At 35.1% G+C, this 23,578-nt stretch overlaps 2 protein-coding genes across 2 annotated transcripts; both read right to left on the reverse strand.

Annotated features, from left to right (window-relative positions):
• Window positions 1-9,701: 9,701 nt before the first annotated feature.
• On the reverse strand, window positions 9,702-16,816 carry LOC100260489 (protein LURP-one-related 7). Its single transcript, XM_002276988.4, has 3 exons — window positions 16,339-16,816; window positions 10,786-10,992; window positions 9,702-9,924 (listed from the first exon to the last, which is right to left on the reverse strand). The coding sequence occupies exons 1-3, from the start codon at window positions 16,549-16,551 to the stop codon at window positions 9,784-9,786; spliced, it is 561 nt and encodes a 186-aa protein (XP_002277024.1). The 5' UTR covers window positions 16,552-16,816; the 3' UTR covers window positions 9,702-9,783.
• Window positions 16,817-17,299: 483 nt separating this feature from the next.
• Window positions 17,300-19,449, reverse strand: LOC104879603 (pentatricopeptide repeat-containing protein At5g66520). The gene has a single exon (XM_010653121.2). It carries the CDS (start codon window positions 19,101-19,103, stop codon window positions 17,463-17,465), a length of 1,641 nt encoding a protein of 546 aa, XP_010651423.1. The 5' UTR covers window positions 19,104-19,449; the 3' UTR covers window positions 17,300-17,462.
• Between the last annotated feature and the right edge of the window lie 4,129 nt (window positions 19,450-23,578).

Raw genomic sequence — 23,578 nt, forward strand, 5'->3', positions numbered from 1 at the left:
ATCTGATTCATCCATCTTGTCAACTAATTCTTCTTTTCCTTCACATGCCGATCACCGTTTGGCTCATGTATTCAATCACAGTTGTATTTCAAACATCGCAAGACACCAACGTATAAAGCCATTCCACGATGTCGTCTCTTTGGTCTTGGAATTCTACTAAGCAGTTATGTCCTTGATTCACTAGATTTTGTGATTTTTTTTAGACCACTCATTGTCACGTTTTCTTTCTTGGATGGTTGTGCAGCGACGACGGGTAGAGCAAGTGTGGAATCGGACCTGACCATATGCGTGGAACTTGGAGAGCGTGTTCGAATGGATAAGGGAGTGAGACGATGGATGAAGGCATAGGTATGTCAATCTCTGAGTAAGTTATGGGGCTTCGTTTCCTACTACACAAACAATTGAAACCCCCCCCCCCCCCCCCCCCCACAGCATGAGATCAACCAACGAGGATGCCACCAAACTTGATAATTTCAATGAATCGGACGTCTTCAAAATTGAGTGAGATTGATAACGCTAGTTCGTCATGTACAACTTTGTCAAAAGCTTTCAGTATATCAGCACAAAATAGTCTCTCTAAATCCAAGCACGCTTCATACGTGACCAATCAAGCTCTAGGCGCGCAAAACATCTCCATGTCTTTCAAGAAGGCCATGCATGCGTCAAAATGGTCATGCATGTGGGTCATGTGCATAGGGGAGAGAATAAGAAAGATATTTATGGTGAGTGAATGGTAGAATAGGTAAAGGAGGTAGTGAGAGAAAAATGGATTCGGTGGTGTTAAAAAATGATGATATGCATGGAGCATGAAGAATGGGTATAGAGATGGGTGTGAGGATATTTGGATTTGATAGAGAATGGAGGCTTTGGTGGGTGGTTATGCAAGGCTTTGGATCGTTATTGAGGGAACGAAAGATGAAGGGTAGTGAGATTGATGGGTTTAGTGGGTTTAGGAAGATGAGAAAAGAGGTGAGAGAGGTGAGTAGTGAGAGAAAATGAGGAGTAATGGGCATGAAAGATGGAAATGTGGCAATGAGGGGAAATGGGTATGGTGGTATGGGGATTAGTGGACATTGAAGGATAGCCATAGGTGCATGCATGATAGGAATGAATAGGAGAGGTGGTGAAATGAAGGTGGACATGCGCGTAGGATTAGTATTAAGCATAACCATAGGTAGTGAGAGAAAATTAGGTTCGGTGGTGTTGTTCATGGATTGCATGGATGATGGGGGTGTAATGTGAGAAATGGGTTAATGAGGTGGTTAGAGAAGATGAAGATATGGGTGGTGAGCATGAAAGACGATGGGTACAGTAGGCATGAGGTGTGAGAATGGAGAAAATGGATATGAGAGGAATATAAGCTAGCCATGCACGCATGAGGGGTGAACCCATCAATATAATTTGTGATCTTATCAATATCAAGAGCATTTAGCTTGTCAAAAGAAGCCAAAACTTGCACTGCACTGAGAGTATGCACTATATGTGGATCATGTTTGATGTTACCCCCAAACCCACCAGATTCATGTTAACACTCCATGACCCATGAAACAACTTCATCTTAATCCACTATTTCTAGCTTTCCAAGAAGATCTAGAGTAGTCAATCCCCAGTATGCTCTATTCATTTTTAAATGCTCTGTCACCACTAATTCAAAATCATCCTTCCTCTTTTTAACTTATAAAATGTATCGAACGTGTTTCTCAGCTTCCAGCTCTTCTATTTTTGTCAGTCCCTTCTTTTGGAGCTCATATTCTTTTTGGCAACTTTTGAAATTCTTCTTCCTTTTTTCCATCTTAACCTCCCTTTGGGACCATTTCCATGCCAACTGTCTCTTACCTTCAGCACATACTCATTCACTGAGAGATTAAAGACTTTACCACCAACACTAAAAGAAGCATTAGGCATGGAAGAAAGCTACAAACAGTCCACGACTGATCCTCCTATTGGGCTTGGCAGTCAATCACAAAGCTCATTCACATACTCCAACATACATCATCGTGTTTGATTTCGCCAAAGTTGATTTGGCATCCAAACAACTGCCATTTCACCAGCATAACATCCAACATCATGTACACTAGATAACTTGTCATTGTTCTCCTCATCCACAACACTCTCAATGATCATGCTGACACCAAGAGTCTCATCAAAGGTACACAACTCAATTTGCGAGTAGATCTTCTATGGTGATGTCTTTGATTAAAAGTAAATCAATGATCGTTTGCCCATACTGTGCAACTTCAGCCTTGCATTCAAGCACTATATTCTGGAAGCACTGGGACTACCCTTCATGCTAAGTAATGGTGCCAACAAAATCAACCCTAAGCTTGGAAGACACTCTCAACAACTAGACTTCTTTCACAACTGAATCTATTGAATTGTTTCAACACTAATGATCATCATCTTATTTACCTGAGCTCTCTTAGAAACATTCTGATCAAGATGGCCAACCCAAACATGATGCCCAACTTTCCAAAAAATATCAGAACAGAGGAGAGGGTGAAGAAAAATAGAGCATGTATAAAATGAAGAAAAAAACTGTCAAGTCTAACTTCATTTTATGAAGATCAAGGAATTGAACATAGGTGGGATCAAAAGGGAGTGAGAACATGATTTTAATACACTAAGTTCAGGGAAGAAACGAAGCATTAGATATTTTCAAGAGAAGTAAAAAACACCCAAAATAAATCTAAAAACAGAGCATGCATACTCAAAGTCCCACAAAACAAACAAGTGGCCTATAATATCTACTCCAATCAATAAACCAAATACTCAAAAGAAATATTAAAAGTGAAAGTTAATCAAGGTGAAAATGAGAAATCAAGAGCTCACCGATAATCATACCTGGAATGCTTCTTTCAAGCCAAGAGTGGATTAGCTTCCAACTATGCTTTTGTTCCTCTTATCCTTCTTTATTTTATTTTTTTCTCTCACTGTTCTCCCTTTCTCCTCTCAGCTCAGGCTTTTTTTCTTTCCCTTCCTCCTATAACCAACTCACTTTCAGAGAAAAAAATTTTCCCTCTCGTTTTCCTAAAGTCACCACTCCCAAATATCTCTCTACAACCTAATGAAAAATCTCTATGTCACAACCTGCAACTCTTTCAGTCTTTCTCTCTCTGTAAAACTTTTTCTCCAAGAAAAACCTTGCAATCCCCTCCATGTTTTGCCTCCCAAAAAAATATCTCACCCTTAGCAACAAAATACGCTTCCCCTTCTCCTCCTCCTGTAACCAGCTCATTCTCAAAGAAAAAAATTCCTCTCTCCTCTTCCTCAAGTCACCACTCCCAAATATCTCTCTGCAACCTAATGAAAAATCTCTATGTCACAACCTGCAACTCTCTCAATCTCGCCCTCTTTGTAAAACTTTCTCTCCAAAAAAAATCTTGCTATCCCCTCTGTGTTTTGCCCCCCAAAAAAATATCTCACCCTTAGCAATAGAATACACTCCCCCCTCTTCCTCCTCCTGTAACCATCTCACTCTCAGGAAAAAAAATCTCCCCCTCCTTTTCCTCAAGTCACCACTACCAAATATCTCTCTACAACCTAATGAAAATCTCTATGTCACAACCTGCAACTTTCTCAGTCTCGCCCTCTCTGTAAAACTTTCTCTCTAAGAAAAACCTCGCAATCCCCTCTGTGTCTTGCCCCCCAAGAAAATCTCCCCCCCCCCCCCCCCCCCCCCTCCCCTCCAAAAAAAAAAAATATATCTCACCCTCAACAACAGAATACGCTCCCCCCAGCTTGCTCCAACACCTATAACTTTTCTCATAATATTCCTTGACCTGCGTCAACCTCCCATTGTCTATCTTAACCACTATTGTGATTCCTTGATGGATAACCATAAGGCGACACGTGGCTTCCTGAGAGCTTTCCACCTAGTAAGAACAAGCTGCATAAAAGTGAGAAAAAATTAGCCCCCAAAATAGGGGTTTACAATCATGTATTGATATACATGCAGACATGGATACTCCATTGTTTCCTGTTCGTCTTCACCCTAAGGATACATTTGTGCTTACTCTTCAGCATCGACATCGATCATCCACCATACGTGTTGATCCAGATATGGGTAATGTTTTGACCTGTTGACACAAGTTTCGTCGAGAGTGGGTTTTGGATGATCGTGTTCAGCCATACATTATACAATTAGGATTTTATGTCTTTCATCGAGTAGGTCATGTTAAGGTTGATTAGTCTTTGATTACTATACTAGTAGAGAGATGGCGCCTAGAGGTGCACACATTCCACATGTTAGTTGGTGAGATGACCATCACATTGCAGCATGTAGCCATCTTATTTGGATTACGTGTACATGGTCATCCTGCCACTGGTTTTACAGATATTGATTGGCATGCACTTTGTGAGGAGTTATTAGGTGTTCAACCAATAAAGACTGATATTTGTGGAGCATCCCTTAGAGTTCGTTTTATTACTACCCATTTCTCCCACTTACCACCAGGGGTTGTAGATGAGGTCACATTACAGCGTCATGCTAGAGCATATCTTTTATTGTTAGTTGGTGGTTCATTATTTCCATATAAGAAGGGAATCTACATCCAATTAGCAATTCTACCCATGTTAAGAGATTTTGGTGAGACTGCACAATATAGTTGGGGGAGTGCAACACTAGCACATATTTATCGAGAGTTATGTCGAGCTAGCTTAGATAGTGCAGAAACTATTGCAGGACCATTACAGTTGTTGCAGGTATAACTACAAGTCTTATTAATTATGTAATTTTGTCATAATTATGTGCATTTACACATAATTTTGTTTCATTTTTAGTTTTGGTCATGGGAACGATTACATGTGGGTCATCCTAGTAGATCACTTCCCCATGCACTAGTGCCTATAGATGGGAGATTCTCGCCAGATGCACTAGGGAGTAAGTAGAGAGTTCCCTTATCTCATACAGACACTCCTCATCATGTGTTGGTCACATACAGAGATGAGTTTGATAGACAACAATCTGATCAGGTTTGGGCTAAATATTAGTATTTTTTAACAAGATTATTAATATTAATATTATAATTTAAACTTTATTAAATACATACTAAGATTTGAATACATCAGGTATTATGACAGTCTTACATAGATGATATACTAGCATTACTTCCAGACATTTGTTTAGCTGATCAGGATATTTGGCGGACGATGTCACCACTTATTTTTTATTTTTTATTATTGAGTGGCATCGTCCTGAGCGTGTGTTGCAATAGTTTGGACTCATACATGGTATTCCTTTGACATCCCTTATTGATTCTGACCTCACTCCATAGATCGACGTGGTCGACTTCAGTTTGATTGGATGTTATATCATGAGCACTACGTGGCATTATGGGAAGCTAGGGGGGACCACATTGTCATTGCGGAGCCTATAGAGCCTCATATGGACTACCATGCTCCGTACATGACATGGTATCCTCGTATTACACGTCGTTTTATTACACCTATGGATGATTTTGGACCTATGCAATACCAAGCTACTGCCTTATCTGCCCACTTATTGGTTTGTATCACTTTAATATTATGTACATATTGTGTATAATATTTATTCCAACAAATAATTACATATCATTTTATGTGACAGATTGAGACAATGACATCTATCATATCTCGAGGATGTCATGCATTGGAGGACTCTAATAGTAATGCTTGTCGCACTAGTATTGTTGATATTATTTGTATAGCCACTAATGTTATGTGCATTATTCAAGAGGATTATCGTATCCCACATGTAGAGCATGGAGGAGGTAGGTCACCAGCTTAGTCGACAGTTGCTCAACTACTACTTGTTCGAGGTCAATCGACATCTCGAGAGAGAGGTAGATATATTAGTTGTCAACCCATCACATCGTTAGTATCAACATCATTACAACCCCTACCTTTTTATCCTCACGATTAGTCACCCATCTCTTCAAACGTACCATCAGTGCATCACCCTACTTATTCAGACATACTATCAGTGTAACCCCCTACCTCTTTAGACCCACCATCAGTGCAACCCCCTATTTCTTTAAACTTATCTTCAGTTTAGGTCCCTACTTTTTCAAACCCACCATCAACACAACCCCTTACCTCTTCAAACCCACCATCAGTACAACCCCCTACCTCTTTAGACCTACTTCTATTACAACCTCCTACCTCTTCAGACCCACCATCAGTGCAGACTGACACATCTACTCAGGTAGATTTACCTCCAGCCATTCCGAATGGTAGACGGGACCTACGTCGACCTAGATTGCTACTTCCACCACCACCTCTATTTCCAGCTCCAGCCCTATCACAGATAAATGTTCTTCATGTGTCACATGCAGTACCTGCTACAGTTAGAGAAGAGCGTCCAAAAAGGAAGAGAGTACTGGTTACACATAGGTTCTCTCCTTGTGGAGGCATGTGAGATTATATATGTTTTTTTATTTTCCACTATATTAATGTTTGCTAGATATTTTTTGTGACTTTGATTACACTACTAAAAATTACATTTTTAATAGACTTTTTCTAATTAATTTCATTAACTAATTTTGTTAAAAAATCTATATATGACAACTGCAACTTAAAAATATATCATTATTTCGATAAAGATAAATTTGTCATAATACAAATAAATTAATATCTTAAAAAATAACAAATTAAATATCTTAAATTAATAAATTATACAATTTTATATATTATTTATATGTTATATAAGTTTATTGTTTTAAGATTATTAATTTATTAATAAATAAAATAGTCATTTATAATATCTTCTATTTATCAATTTATGTTTGTTGAAATAATACTAGATTCTTAAGTTTAAATATAAATAATTTATTATTTAAGTATATTTTTAAATTTTCAATCATAAATTGTAATTTAATACTTTTTAATTTTAAAAAAAATTAATTAAAGTCTCAGTTGGCAACCGTGGCTTTAGTTCAAAAATGAAGTCTTAGTTGACAATTGAGGCTAAACTGAAGTTTCAGTTACCTCAGTTGACAATTGCGGCTTTAGTTCAAAAATGAAGTCTCAATTGCCAATTGAGGCTTCAATTTAAAAATGAAGCCTCAATTGGCAACTGTGACTTGAGTTCAAAAATGAAGCATCGGTTGCCAAATGAGGCTTTAACTAAAATGATGAAAAAAAAAAATTAATGACATAGCACCTATGTGGCACCAAAGAGGCCAATTTGAACATAAGTTTCAAAAAGTAGTTAAATCTTATATATATATTTTTAAATAAATGGGTCATTTTGACCCAAAACTCTTCTCTATAACTCCCTCTACAACTCTCTGTTTTTCTCTCTCAATTACCCAACTCTCTGTTTTTTTTCTCTCTAAAAAAAAAATCATTGGCCTGAAAACCCTTCTCGGATCCCCTTTTCACCAACTCATTTTTTTTTCCCCACCAAGCTTTTACCGGCTCCATTGCTCACCTTTCAGCAAATATGTCACCATCTTCAACCACCACCATGGCAAGGTGGTGACATCCTTCGCCACACGTCCCATGCAACCTACCTATGGAAGTCATCCACCACTCCAAAAAATAAAAATAAAAATACTTAGCTCCTCGAGTGGCTAGCAAGGGGTCTACAATATTATATAATAATATTATTTTTTTTTTAACCTTTAAGAAAAAATATTAAATTATATTATATCATATAAGTTTCAAAAAGTAGTTAAATCTTATATATATATTTTTAAATAAATGGGTCATTTTGACCCAAAACTCTTCTCTAGAACTCCCTCTACAACTCTCTGTTTTTCTCTCTCAGTTACCCAACTCTCTGTTTTTTTTCTCTCTAAAAAAAAAATCATTGGCCTGAAAACCCTTCCCGGATCCCCTTTTTACCAACTCATTTTTTTTTCCCCACCAAGCTTTTACCGGCTCCATTGCTCACCTTTCAGCAAATATGTCACCATCTTCAACCACCACCATGGCAAGGTGGTGACATCCTTCGCCACACGTCCCATGCAACCTACCTATGGAAGTCATCCCCCACTCCAAAAAATAAAAATAAAAATACTTAGCTCCTCGGGTGGCTAGCAAGGGGTCTACAATATTATATAATAATATTATTTTTTTAACCTTTAAGAAAAAATATTAAATTATATTATATCATATATTTTTTTTCATTATATATATATATATATATATATATATATATATATATATATATATATATATATATATATATATATATATATATATATATATATATATTTATTTATTTATTTATTTATTCATTTATTTTTCTATTGTTATCTTGAAATTTTATCATATTTATTAATTTTATTCTCATATAAACATATAAAAAAATTATAGATGAATTTTGAATTATACAATTCAATTAACCCAACCAACCCGAGTCCAAACCAACCAACCTAAAATCAACTCGAACTTTAAGAAAATAAAGTTGGGTTGAGCACCTCGAATTAGAGGTCAAATTTAGTTGGAAATGTTAATTGGTTTTTTTAATTCGAGATGAACTAGCTATCAACTCAACCAATTCTTCCAAATTGTAACTGTACTTATAACATTCATAGTGTTCAAGAAAAACATTTAACAAAAATTTAGAAATATTTTTAAAAAGTTGAAAATCATTTATAATGATTATGAAGGAACATTTGATAAATGATTTTTTCAAAAAAAAAATAATAATAATAATAATTAAAGCAAACATTTTTACTAAAAATTCTTCCAATAAAAAACACTTCCAAAAGCAGTCTAAAATGTATTGAACTCTTATTCGGACGACTATCTTCAACAAGAAAAAAATCTCTCATTATCTAAAACGCACCAAAAGCACCCTTTTCTGCCGTCTCTGTGGATGGCGCAAAACAATTGGCCTGCTTACCATCTTTCACACCGAATATTTCCATCTTTTTATGTTCTCCTAAATGCAATATTTCTGTAAAAGTCACCATTGTTGAACATTAATACCAAATTCAACAAATATCTGAAAATGTAATTATACAAACACTTGTCATGCTAGGTAGATCTTGATATTTCTGCAATTTTCATAATACCGAGAAGTGTCCTTTGAATTTGTTGGAAATCATGACCTTCAAACACCAGGATCTGATTTTATATTAAGTTACTAATTTGATTAAAAGGTGAAGTTGATAACTTGTTGTCAACCCCGCTTTGATTAAGCAAAAAGGAAGAAGGAAAATTAAAGAGAGCAAGCATGGTATATGCTGATTCCAGGAAACAAGCATCAGGCCAATTGTTACATTTTGGAAAAAGCAGCTAAATCTAGAAATTTTGGCTGTAAATATATGATATGAAGATCATATCATAGTGTATTAGGCACAGGCCTGAACTCTTATTGCCAATGTGTGGTGGATCAAGCTCAAGGTATCATGCAGAGTTGCCTAAGAACCAGTTTGGGAAGTGAGAACAGGAGAAGATGGAGAGAAACAGATAGAACACAACCTCAAGGATATGGGAAAACAGGAAACGAAAGAAGAAGACTGTCAATCAGAGAACCTCAACAAAATGGATGAGTTTACCTAAATGTGAAGGGACTTCCATCTGAATTTTGTAAAAAATACTGGGAAAAGCCATTTCCAAAATGTTTCAGATCGGTTTTTTATGCTGTGATGATAGGAAACATGTACCAAACTGGATCCTTAAAATTTTAATGAAGTACCAGGATTCTTAGACTCAGGTTTCTGTGAGACATTTATGTTTAGTGTGGAAAAAGCTCTCGGGTGGTAGTAAGCTTAGGAAAGAACAAGAAGAGAAATGGACTCGAACATTATACAGAGACACATAAAAATACCTACGATAGGCATATATGTTTAGTCAGTTACTTAATCTTCGTCCATCAAAAAATATTACAATCAAGGCCATAACCACAGCATGATCACCAGACCCAGGAAATATGGTTAGTCGAAATTTGCACCTCCCAACAAAAGCCTTCCCAAGCTTGTACATGAGGCTAGTCTGCATCAAAATTAATTATGAATAAGAAAACAACATTGTAATAGATTTCATCAACCATGTAGATGATAGAACAAAACAGACGACCAAGTCATAAGTCCTCTGTTAGGACTCCCTCATCAGGACATGCTGTTTCTATAGAGGAGACCAGCTCACTCTAAGTTCAACTAAACCATGGAACTGGTCTGAGTCAATAGAAACAGAATGGTGATGAGCCATTATGCACTTGGGAAACCCAAGACTCCCATAGCTTTGCTACTCTCTCCTACAAATTGACCATGGGAAAAAATTTGTTACCATTCCCACTGTTATGTTTAGTGCCAGAGTCCAAGGCTATGTTTGGTTCATGAAAAAAATGATAAAAAATTATTTTAAAAAAAATGCTTACAAAAATGATTTTCTCATGTCTGGATACCATGAAAAATGGTAAGGAAAACAGGGAGAAATATGCTATAAGATTTTCCAGCCTATTTTCCTCATAAGATGCTGGGGAAAGTGCATTCCTTATAAAGTTAATTTTCTTTCCCTTAATTTTTCTATGGACAATCAAACAAGAATTTTTTTATTTTTTTTTTATAATTTTTCCTAACCTTTTTCTTTCCTTCTCTTTTTCCTCTATGTGTTTTTCCCTCCTTCAAACTTTATGGGAATCAAACATAGCCTAAAGGTATGTAATTGTCACAATCTCAAAACACTTCTATAGGATACCACAAGGATTCAGTAGCAGGCAAGGAATATCGTAAGGAATTCTCTATATAGAATCCTTTAATTGACTCAAAAGTTCATTCTGCTCAAAATAAAGTGATTCCACTCAGAATAGAGCGGTTTGCAAAACCTCAATTGTAGTGTAGTTAGCATCAATACCTGTGCTACTATAGAATTGCCTTTGTAGATGGTGCAGGACCTCTGGAATGGGCAACCTTTCATCTTGAAATCTGTGGAGTCTTCACAATTTGCACCACCGAGGAATATGTTGAACTCAGTTCTAGTAAGCGTATTCAGTGTTCTCTCAACTCTGAATATCAAATCCTCCCCACTACCATCCCCTCTGAAGCATTGCCAAGATCCATCCTGCAAGCAGAGACATAACACATTACTTAATATTAAATTCAAAAAGTATCAGATTCTACAACCACCAAGCCTTGTCATTTTGTTCTCATACCAACATAATTAATATAGTTATTTAGCTTCAAATGAACGCATACAACTGATCCTAATTGTCATTTTGATCTTGATTGCAGACTGTGTGAAACTCACAAGGAAAATCATGCAAGGTAAGTAATTACACCAGGCAAGAAAATAAAGTTAACATGTGTTCAGAAACATTCCTTCCTCCTCTCCAGCACCATGGCTTGTTGAGAAGGTCAATGACATCTGGCTTTCCATTGACAAAATATTCAGCCATTCATTAACAAATATATTGTATTATTTGTATATTTGATTAGTTGTCTTTTATACTTAGACTACCAAGAATAGCTTAGCATGATTAGCATGATTGTAGGAAATCTCTTGTATAAAGCTACGTCTCCTGATTCAATAGATTTATTCAAAAAGGAAAATATTCTTTTCCCTTTCTTTTACATGGTATTAGAGCAGGGAATGATACCCTAGCTCTCTGTTTTTCTTTTTGCCTTCTTTTTTATCGTTGTTTCTTATTATCATGGCAAATGAGCAACATTCGGATGGAGGCAAGCTTGATGCTATCAATCCATATTTTCTTCACCATTTGATCATCCAAGAATGATGCTTGTTTCCAAGCCTCTCAATGGGGATAATTATTCAACATGGTATAGAACCATGATGATTTCTTTGAATGCCAAATCCAAGATAGGTTTCATAGATGGGACCACCACAATGTCGTCTGCCACAACCAAACCAGACGACTATGCTTCATGGAAAAAATGCAATGATATGGTCCTCTCTTGGATTTTTAATTCACTCACACAGGATCTTGCAGACAGTGTCATTTTTTCAACCACCTCCCAAGAGGTATGGGAAGACCTTCGGGATCGTTTTTCTCAAAGCAATGCCCCTCGTATTTTTCAGATTGTGAGAGACATTGCTTGTCTTGCTCAAGATCAAATGATTGTTGCGGCTTATTACACAAGGCTAAAAAAATTATGGGATGAACTAGGATCCTATAATGACACCATTTGCTCTTGTGGGGTGGATCATAAGAGACGCAAATTGATGCAATTTCTCATGGGACTTAATGAGTCCTACAATGCAATCCGAGGACAGATTCTATTGATGAATCCACTACCTGATGTTGCCAAGGCTTACTCTTCCATTGTACAAGAAGAGAAGCAGCAAAGCCTAGGGGCTGCACGTGAGACGACGGAGAACTCAGCCATGGTTGTTCAAAGGACTGAACCGGTGGGGCTGTTCAACATGGACAAGGTTCTTCTTCTCATTCCAACTTGTCTAATTGAAAACCTTTGCATTGCTCTTATTGTGACCATGGCCATCATGTGCGGGAAACATGCTGGAAGCTGAATGGGTACCCGCCAGGACACCTTAAACATGCATCAAACAGGTCCAATCAAAGAAGCACTCATTTTAAGCGCAACAATAGCCATCAGCCTTCAGTGAACAATGTCAAGGAGGGTCCAATGATGCAGGAAGTGCCATTGGTGACAAATAGGCTCTCTGATTTGCAAATTCAGCAAATCTTATCCATCATGCAGGGTAAAGGAACAACACAATCTGCCAATTCTAAAGATGATGTTGTTGTGCTTCTTCAGGTTTGTTACAAACATTGTTGCGCCTCTATCAATTAATTATCGATAGTGGTGCAATAGACCACATTACCTCATCTCCAACTTTGCTTGTCAACAGTAGTAAGAACACCCGTTTGCCACCAGTTGCTATGCCAAGTAACCATGCTCCGATTACATCCATTGGAAATCTACCTTTGAATTCCAATATTACTTTAAAAAATGTGCTTGGTGTGCCATCTTTCAAGGTGGATTTAATGTCTGTGAGTCGCGGTACCAGAGATCTCAATTGTTCAATAACCTTCTTTCCTCATTGGTGTATTTTACAGGACTTGATGACGAGGACGATGATTGGTTTGGGTGAACAACGAGACAAACTTTATTACTTAGTTGCATTGGCATCAGAGAAGCCAACATCTCAAACTCCATCTATAGCAACTACTTCTTGCCGTTCACCCAGTCATCAAGTCATCTCCTCCACTGTTTTATGGCATTGCCGATTGGGGCATTTGTCTTCCTCTAGATTACATTTTATGGCAAAACATTTGTTAAGTTTCCCTTTCTAGTCTAATAATGTTTGTGATGTTTGTGCCCTTGCAAAACAAAGTCGACATCCATTTTCTGTTATTTCAATTTCGTCTATTAGACCTATTGAATTAATTCATTGTGACATTTAAGGCCCCCATAAAATTCTCTCTTTTTGGTGCAAAATATTTTTTTACTATTGTGGATGATCATTCTAGATTCACATGGGCATTTTTTATGCATCACAAAAGTGAAACACAAAATTTACTTGTCAACTTTTTTTCATTTGTCCAAACACAATTCCATGTTTCTATAGCCAACATTCAGGTTGATAATGGTGGAGAATTCTTCTCTATGTGGGAAGTTTTTAAACAAAAAGGGACCACTTATCAACATTCTTGTGTCTATACCCCTCAACAAAATGGGGTTGTAGAGCACAAGCATCGCCATATTCTTGAGAGAGCTCGAGCTTTTCGTTTTCAAGCCCATCTTCCTTTACATTTTTGGGTAGAATGTGTTTCTACTGCTATTCGTATCATTAATCGTTTGCCTACACCACTCCTTTCTCGTCAAACTCCTTTTGAGCGACTCTATGGAAAACTTCCTTCTTATTCCCACCTTCGAGTTTTTGGGTGTCTAGCATATGCTATTGATGTGCACGTTCCCCATAAATTCGCTCCTTGAGCCAAACATTGTATTTTTCTTGGCTATCCAGCTGATCAAAAAGCTTACAAGCTCTATGACCTTGCCACCCATAAAATGTTCACTAGTCGTGATGTTGTTTTTCATGAAACTATTTTTCCCTATGAGTCCATTTCATCCATTTCCTCAAATTCAAGCCTTGTAGTTCCTCTTTCTATATCCGATTCCTCACCACCAGAACCAGTTTCTCCTGTCCAACAACCCACACCACCGAATCCAATTTCGTTTCTGCAATCACCTACTAGTCCTCCTCGTGAACCCATTTTACGTCGTTCTCAACGACCTCACATCCCCCCACGGTTTTACGTGATTATGTCTGCAACCAAGTGACATCTCCCAACCATTTGTCGGCTTTGTCATCAAGTCCACAAAAAGGTACGCGATATCCCCTTTGCCATTTTGTCTCTTATCATCGTTACTCACCACAACATCGCTCCTTTATTGCTACTGTCAGTTAAGATATTGAGCCTACCTCTTATACCGAAGCAGCTTCTCATCCCCATTGGCAAGAAGCAATGCAATTTGAATTGGCAGCTTTAGACGCCAACCACACTTGGTCCCTCACTTATCTTCCTCCTGGTAAGAAGCCTATTGGTTGTCGTTGGGTTTCTAAAATCAAACGACACTTAGATGGCACTATTGAGCGTTTCAAAGCTCGTTTGGTTGCGAAAGGTTACACACAGCTGGAAGATTTAGATTATCATGACACTTTTTCTCCCACTGCTAAAATGATTACTATCCGTTGTTTATTGGCTTTAGCAGCTGCCCAAAATTGGTCTCTTCACCAACTTGATGTCAACAATGCATTTCTTCATGGTGATCTCCATGAAGAAATTTATATGACTCCACCTCCTGGTCTTCAGCGATAGGGGGAGAATCAAGTGTGTCACCTTCACAAGTCGTTGTATGGTTTAAAGTAGGCTTCCCGACAATGGTTTGCCAAGTTCTCTACAGTTATCCAAGCTGCTGGATTTACTCAATCCAAAGCAGATTACTCATTATTCACATGTCAGAAAGACAAATCTTTTACAGCTTTGTTAATATATGTTGATGACATTCTTATTACGGGTAATAATGTCAATACCAAATTAGCTCTCAGGCAATTTCTTCATAGTCATTTTCAGATTAAAGATTTGGGTGATTTGAAGTAGTTTCTAGGCATCGAAGTTTCTCGGTCAAAGAAAGGTATTTCCATCTCACAACGAAAATATGCTTTGGAAATTTTAAAAGATGGTGGTTTTTTGGGTGCTAAACCTGTGAGCTTTCCCATGGAACAAAACATAAAGCTCTTAGATTCAGGTGAATTGCTTAAAGATCCATCTCAGTATAGACAACTTGTTGAATGCCTAATTTATTTGACTATTACCCGACCATATATCACCTATTTGGTCCATATGTTAAGTAGATTCATGCATGCACCACGCAAACCACACATGGAAGCTGCCTTACGTGTGCTGCGTTATTTGAAAAGTAGTCTAGGACAAGGTCTATTCTTCCCTTCTCATAATGATTTATCTTTGCAAGCTTTTTCTGATTCGAATTGGGCTGGTTGTCCAATATCTCATAGATCCACTACAAGTTATTGTGTTTTTCTAGGATCTTCTCTTATTTCCTGGAGGACAAAGAGACAAAAAACCATATCTCTCTCCTTAGCAAAAGCCAAATATAGAGCCATGACAGGTGCATGCTGTAAATTATCTTGGTTGCGCTCGTTATTGATAGATTTGAGAATATTGCATCCGAAGCCAACATTGTTGTATTGTGATAACACAACCGCATTACATATAGCAGCCAGTCTTGTTTTCCATGAAAGAACCAGACATATAGAGATGGATTGTCCTTTTATTCGTGACAAAATACAAGATGGTTCAATTGTAACCAAACATGTTGCTTCAACGAATCAACTTGCAGATGTATTCACCAAGCCATTGGAAAAGGAAGCTTTCTCAACTATGATGCGCAAGTTGGGAGTTCTTGACATTCACTCTCCAACTTGAGGGGGAGTGTTGAGAAGGTCAATGGCTTTCCATTGACAAAATATCCAGCCATTCATTAACAAATATGTTGTATTATTTGTATATTTGATTAGTTGCCTTTTATTCAAAAAGGAAAATATTCTTTTCCCTACAAATAAAAAAATAAAAAATGATTGTAGGAAATCTCTTGTATAAAGCTCCATCTCCTGATTCAATAGATTTATTCAAAAAGGAAAATATTCTTTTCCCTTTCTTCTACGTGGCTCGTCAATTCAACAGTAATACACAACGAAAATAGATATCTCGTGGTTCCTCAATGGCATACTGGTAAGAGGCATGTGAATTCATTTTACAATTTGCCTAGTGTTTTTGCTTATAAAAATAAGAATGTGAATTAATTTTCCATCTCTCTGCACACCTAAAATGACGATTCATTTATATTTCCTGGAAAAAATTTTCCGTGGAAACAAACAAGGGAAAGAAGGAGAGAGACTCACATGGCTGCCGCGCATGGAAATTAGGGGATTGCCTGCGGCATCGAGGAGCACTCTGTTGTGCTTCGGAGATCGACGGTTGACTCTGTACACGATAGTCCCGCTGGAATCAGCCAACCCGAGATAGCCACGTGGAAGGCCGGGATGTTTCTTGGAGATGAAGAGATCGAACGGAATTTGGAAATCTGAAGGGTACGCCAGAGCTGAAGAAGCCATGGAGATGAGATCCTCCGCGAAGGTGAACCAAAAATGGAATGACCTTATTCGACAAGAATATTTCAAATCGGCAAAAAAGGGAGAAGTTAAAAAGAGAAAAGAAAAGTCAGGAAGTAGTTGGTCGGTTAAAGATGACCGAGAATCGGATGCTTTCGCCGGCCGCGTTTGAAAACAAGTTACAGCAAATGGAATTGGGTTTGGACCCGGCAGATGGGTTTTCAATTTTTATTCAAAATTAAAATTTTGAAAACATTTTTAAAAAGCATGTTTGATTATTTCTTTCTATTTTTGTTTTTCTGATAAGAAAAGAAAATTTTTCATTCGTAAATTTTTCTAAATAAATTTTAAAATGGGAAACCAAAGGTCTTTTTCACATAATTATTTCAAAAATAGTTTTCTAACTAAAAACACATGTATAGCAATTTTTTTACTAAAGACAATGTTATTATTAAAGTTTCTTATTTTCTAAAATAATTTGGAAGTGCTTTCAATTTTTTCTTGAAAGCATTTTTATTGCCTATAAGTGCATAGTACTTTTACAAAAAATAAGTTGAGAAAATCATTTTTAATCAATTAAGAGCTATTTTAAAGAAGTGTACGTTGCCAAACAGCCGCCAACATTCCTAATGTTCCCACATCCTATACAACACCTATCTGAATATTGAAACATTGCAAAAATTACTAATTTTTATTAAGGAAGAAAATAAGGACAACCAAATATGCTTGGTATGTATAAAAATTAAAGACGTAATTGAAAAAATAAGAATATATTTTATTTCTAAATAGTAAAAAACTGAAGTGTGCCTAAATGACAGCCAAATAGATATTGAATAGAAAAAAATTTCTATCATTCTCCTCTGTAAATATACAACAGTTGTATCATACTGCAATCACTAATATTGATTTGGCCCTCACCAGTAGTTTCCACAAGAGCATACTCCATCTTTGAAATGATGAAACCTGCTGGAATCTCTTGCAACTATCTCCCTCCCTTCAATCTTTGAGATCAACCCTGTAAAGACATGGCAGTCTGCACATACCCTAAGGTTCTTAACTATCAAGATGCATGTACCGGGATGCGTGCTCATGAGCCCAAGTGCAATGGCCAGCTTCTCACTGTGACCAAGAAGTATCTCTTCTTTGGTTAGCTCATCCACATTTTGGGCCACCATACTTGTGTCGGGGACATACCCAATGTTCTTCATTTTCTGAATAAGAACTTCCAAGTACTTACAGATCTTTAGGTAATCAGGATGAGACCTGTCTCCTGATTCAAAGCTATGAACTTTTCGGCTAATTTCAATCCAAGTACAGGCCTTCTCTTTCCTTATTCCCCTTTCTAACATCAGCCTTCTCACATTGGCAACACCTTCCAAGTCCCCAACAAGTCCATAAAAGTTTGACAGTGAGATGTAGGCTCCTGCTTCCTGAGGTTGTAACTGAAGTAGTTTCTGCCCAACAGTCCTAGCTAGCTCTACATTCTTGTGATGACAACATGAGCTGAGAAATGCTGTGAGAAGCTTTGCATCCGGGTTTATTGGCATCCTCTCTATGAAGTCATGAGCCTCCTCGAGATGCCCAGCTCGAGCAAGGAGATCAACCATGCACGTGTAATGCTCCATCGTTGGGGTGATCAAGTATTTGTGTACCATGGTTGTAAAATTACTCCATCCTTCTTGTAACAATCCTGCATGGCTACAAGCATATAGAGTACCCAAGAATGTGATTTTGTTTGGCACAACACCTTCCATTTCCATTTGTTGGAATGCCTTCAGAGCTTCAATCCCTAATCCATGCTTTGCATAACCAGAAATTAGAGAGGTCCATGAGATCACATTCTTGAATGGCATGTTCTGAAAACATAAACAGGCATCATCCATACATCCACACTTAGCATACATGTCAACAATGGCATTTCCCACTGGTAAATACTGCTCAAACCCAGATTTAATCACCAACCCATGAACTTGTTGAGCATGAACCATCATTGCCATATCGGCACAAATGGAAAGAATGCTCATCATTGTCATAACATCAACTTCAACATCCTCCACTCTCATCCTCCCAAAGATAATCAACGCAGTCCTCCCTTCTAAATTCTGTCCAAGGCCCGAAATCAGCGAATTCCAAGTACCAACATCTCTCTCAGATTCATTCATTTTGGTAAACAAATCGATTGCATACGATGGTAAGTGACACCTGCAAAGCCCAGAAATCATACTGTTAGTCACAACTACGTCTCTTTGGGGCATTTCCTCGAACACCCGGCAAGCTTCTTGAATGTTGGTGCATTTGGAGTACATGTCAAGAAGGGTTGTCATTAGAATCAAATCTGCATTGAACCCAAGTTTCAGTATCAGGCAATGAGCTTGCTTTCCTTCTTGTAAAGCTTCAACTCTTCCACAGACCTTGACGACTGATGAGAGAAGAAATTCAGTTATTTTTTGCCCAGACTTCTGCAGTTGATGAAACTCGGTTATGGCTTTTCGACTTTGGACTTGATTTGCCAGAGAAGTGATCCTTCTGGCCCATGAGAAATTTTTCTGAAGCATTTTTCATTCTCGTAGAGAATCTACATTTTGTTTGATTAGATGAGGAATTTGATCAAAATTCACTTCCAGTTTTGTTAGGGCTAAACCCGAGGGTAACAATTTTGATTTAAAATATTTTTTATGTACAAAATTTTCATACTAAAAACCTGATATGTGATTAGTCTACTTCAAAATTACAATCAATCTTTCCTTTGCTAATTGAAAATAGAGGCAAGAGAACGTCTAAACCCATGTTTTTTTGCTCGAAAAGGGCCTTAATTTGAACTTCAAGCCCTATTGCTAGGGAATAAATACTTTCCTAGCTGCTTGTCCATGAAAAACCAAGTATTTTCAATTGTAAATTCATTCTTTCAAATAGATAAATGCTACGTTTTTATTCATTTATTCTATCCTCGCTTTACTCTTGTGTTAATTCTTTCTTATAAGAATGTTGTTTTCTTGTATTTTTTTATTTTGAAAAATATATAAAAGCTTATTTAACACATAACTTAACAATGTAAAAAAAAAAATTAGGAGGTTTGGCCCAATAAATACGTTTTTTTTTTCATAAAGTAATATTTTTATATTATATTAAATTTAATATTTTTTTTTATAAAAAAACTGAACATAACAATGAATTGGATCAATAGTATATATAAATGTTAAAAAAAAAAAATCAGGTAATGATGATAATATATGTTAACTTATTTAAATCAAAGCCTTAACTTTTTTTTTTTTTTTACAATTTAGTACGTCATTTTCCATGTAAGAAAGATGTTTTTATCAAAGACAAATTTTTCAAGAAGAGTAATAATATTTGCCAGGAAAAAGCAGCCTCCATCCGGTTAAAGAATATATATATATATATATATATACTTTTTTGAAAAATCCCTGCACACATGGATGATACATAGATGTGGCAAAACGCACAAGTCCTCAATTGGTGTATTATAATTTGGGAGAATTGTGTTTTGGGTCCAAAAATTAATATTTGGTCTATATATCATGTATATTTAAGCTCAAGACCTAAACAAAGTATGAAAATTAAGATAAAAATATATTGTCTTTCATTAATCCCTAAAATACTCTTAACCCTTACATAGGTCCAAGTGAGTGTGAATTTCAAATTTTTTTGTGTTTTTTTTCCCTTTTCTATTCCTTATTAAGTATTACTCATTTCTAATTTTTTCTTTTTCTTTTTCTTCCAATCTATATTTCTATTTGATGTCAAATAAAAAGCAATAATGTTTTTTTATTTTTTATTTTTAAATATATTAAATCTTTTTGCTCTTATTATAAGTAATGATAAAATTTTTGGGATTTTTCATCCAAATATTTTTTATCTTTTTGTATTTATCTTTTAGTTTAATTTTCATTTTTTATTTTAAATTTATATTACCCTTTCATTTATATTTTTCTCTTATTTTTAATTATTTTTTTATATTTTCTACATTAACCATATTTTAAAAATTTTAAAAATTGACTATCACTTCACTTTATTATATATATATCTTTTTAGCTTTTTATTTTTTAATGTTTTTATTTTAAAATTTTTAAAAAGATAAATTTATTGAAAAAAAAAACTAAGATATAAAGTTTTAATATTATATTAATAATTTTTCTTATTTAGATAAACTAATGCAAAGTATTTTGACTCACAATAAGAAATTTGTCAATACAATTTTTTAGTTAAACTTTATAAATTAAATTTCAAATAAAATATATTATATAAAATTTTATCTAAAAATTATTGAAAGTGGTATTTAATTTTTTTTATTGACTTTCAAACTTATCTAATTTTTTACTTGAAAGGTAATAGAACATGTTTACAAAAAAAAAAAAAAATTAGTTTTTCATTTTTTTAAATAAATGAGTATAAATATATTAAAAGAATTAAAGATAATTTTAGTAAAAAATTTGATAAATATGATTATAATTTTAAATATGATTCTTTATTTCAAACTTATATTATTTTTCATATATATTAAATAATTTTTAAACACCTCATAAAATATTAGTATTATTTATTTGTTCTAACTTGTAAATTAGGTATCATCAAATATTATATTTTTTCAAATTTATAGAACATATAATAAATACTTTTTAAATACCTCATAAAATATTATTATTTTTTTTTTTTGTAACTTGCAAATTAGACACATGATGTTTATTATTTTGAAAATAATTTAAACACTCACATGCATATATATTGTGAAACCAAGGTTTAGTTAATCTTGATTTTGATGATAACAAAATAAGGTTTAGAACTAATAATCATATTTCAAGTGTGATTAGGCAAGACGATTTCCAAAATGGCAATCACAAAGACAAATCAAGCCAAAGAGAAATCATGAAGAAGAAGACCACCTCAAAGAGAAGAGTTTTTTCAAGACCAAAGCTTCATAAGATCTCTTTGTAAGGTTGTTGGTGCACTAGGACTTTCATGCATTTCATTCTTTATTTATACACCAAAATCATCCAAGAGTAATATTGTTTTAAATATCTTAAGAATTGGATGATTTCATATTCTCAACTAAAACCTTGTGTTAAATAATTTTCAAACTTGTGTTAAAAGGTTTTAAATTAAAAAAAGTTGGGTGTTGAGCCAAAAAATGGCTCAACCGATTCAACTAGTCGACCGGTTGTGCTCGTCCGATCGAGGATCGGTTGAGGGAAGCCAAAAAGTTTCTCTCTCTCCCAATGGCCTTCTCTTCCCGGTCAAGGTTGAACCTCAACCGGTTGAGGTCCGATCAAGGTCCGGTTGAGGTCCTATTGAGGTCCGGTTGAGGCCCAACGGTCACTTTCCAAGCATTAAATGCTAACAGCTAGTCAACCGGTCGACCCCTATCTCGACCGGTCGAACCCCCAACAGCTAATTTGACTTTTTTCTTCTATAAAAAGGCTTCAATCTTCATTGTTTTATAAACTTAACCATCCCAAATCATTCTTGATTATATTTGAGCCTTGAAATAGTGTTTTTGAGTGTACCATTGTTTCATAACTTGCATATCTTTATTGCATCATTTAATCCTAATTTTTTTTGTATCTTTGAGCCTAAAGTTCTATTACTAGGATTTTTGTGAGATCATTATTTGTATATCTTTGTGAGGAATTTTCTCAAGTGAGGGGTATCACTTGAGAGGTTGTTCAAGAGAGGGATATCTCTTGAAGAAGTGTAAAGGGTGCTTGGAGCCAAAAGTCCAAGAGGGTGAATTGGAACCATAATACAATTGTAAAGAGATTAGAAGCTTGGTGTTTGCACTCTCTCTTCCTTAACTCTTTTAAATTATATGCAATTGTCTTTATTTTGTTTATTATATACTTGCATATAATTGTCTCTTATTTTTGCATAGTTTAAATTTTTGAAAAAGAAACCATCACCCTATTTACCCCCAAGATGATTACCATAGTTTGGATTAACCTCAAATTCCTAACATATATATATAATTCCAAAATTACCTAATTGCTCTCCACACTAATCCTAAATATTTTTTAATAAAGATTTAAATATTTAAAATCATTAAAATAAATATTTTCTTATTAAAGCAATTTTTTCAAAGTAATAAGATAAAAATCATGAAATCTTCAAAACTATAATTACAACAAATATTTTTAATTTTAAAACTAATTTCATAATTTAAATTAATAATTTTAAAAAATAAAAACGTTATAAAAATAATTTTTTTATTTTTAATTCTATTTAAATATGATTTTTTTAATCTCTATTGATAACAATGAAATTATGTTTATAAAAGAAAAATAGTAAAAATATATATTTCATTTAGTTTACTCATAATGAACAATTCAAACATGATTGATTTTAATTTTATTTCCTATGTGTTAATTTTTGTAGGGAATCTCTTAATGACATAGTTTGGCAAAAAAAAAAAAAAAAACTATCAATAATCGTCTTAATGTCAAATTCAAGTTGTTTAAAAATTGTACAAAACCTATTAGGAGTCTTGTACACCCTTGTACACTTAGCACATTTCCCTTGTACAGTTAGTGTAATATTCTTGTGCAATGACACAAATTTCATATTTCTCATAAATTATATGTTCATGTAGGTGTAGTAATCATATTTTCAATGGTTTGGTTAAGAAAATGGTGGATGACTTAGGATCAATTTTTTTCCCCAAATATCATTATTAGGGAAAATATTAAAATTGTCATGTGAGAGTTAAATAAAATGCATGACATAGGGGTACAATCCTTAGGTAACAAGGAAAATAAAAAAGTGGTTTAGAATTGATTAAAATAATTCATAAAGGGTAATCTTGTACACTTTTGTATAATTAGTACATTTCCCTTGTACAGTTAGTGTAATGCCTTTGTACAATGGCACAAATTTCATATCCCTCCTAAGTTATGTGTTCATGTTCACGTAGAAGTGTTTAACCATATTTCCAATGGTTTAGTTGAAACGATGGTGGATGACTTAATATCAAAAAAAATTTCCCCAAATATAATTATTGGAATTTCCATGTGGGAATTAA

Source organism: Vitis vinifera, chromosome 6 (genome assembly GCF_030704535.1).
Source record: "Vitis vinifera cultivar Pinot Noir 40024 chromosome 6, ASM3070453v1".
NCBI lineage: Eukaryota > Viridiplantae > Streptophyta > Magnoliopsida > Vitales > Vitaceae > Vitis > Vitis vinifera.

What these genes read in the sequence shown, in the direction of transcription:
- LOC104879603 (XM_010653121.2), bottom strand. Translation starts at nt 19,103, where the DNA reads ATGCTTCAGAAAAATTTCTCATGGGCCAGAAGGATCACTTCTCTGGCA.
- LOC100260489 (XM_002276988.4), bottom strand. Translation starts at nt 16,551, where the DNA reads ATGGCTTCTTCAGCTCTGGCGTACCCTTCAGATTTCCAAATTCCGTTC. An exon ending in TTTCCATGCGCGGCAGCCAT is followed by an intron (nt 10,993 to 16,338) that starts GTGAGTCTCTCT and finishes CTCTGCTTGCAG; the next exon opens with GATGGATCTTGGCAATGCTT. An exon ending in GCAATTCTATAGTAGCACAG is followed by an intron (nt 9,925 to 10,785) that starts GTATTGATGCTA and finishes ATTTTGATGCAG; the next exon opens with ACTAGCCTCATGTACAAGCT.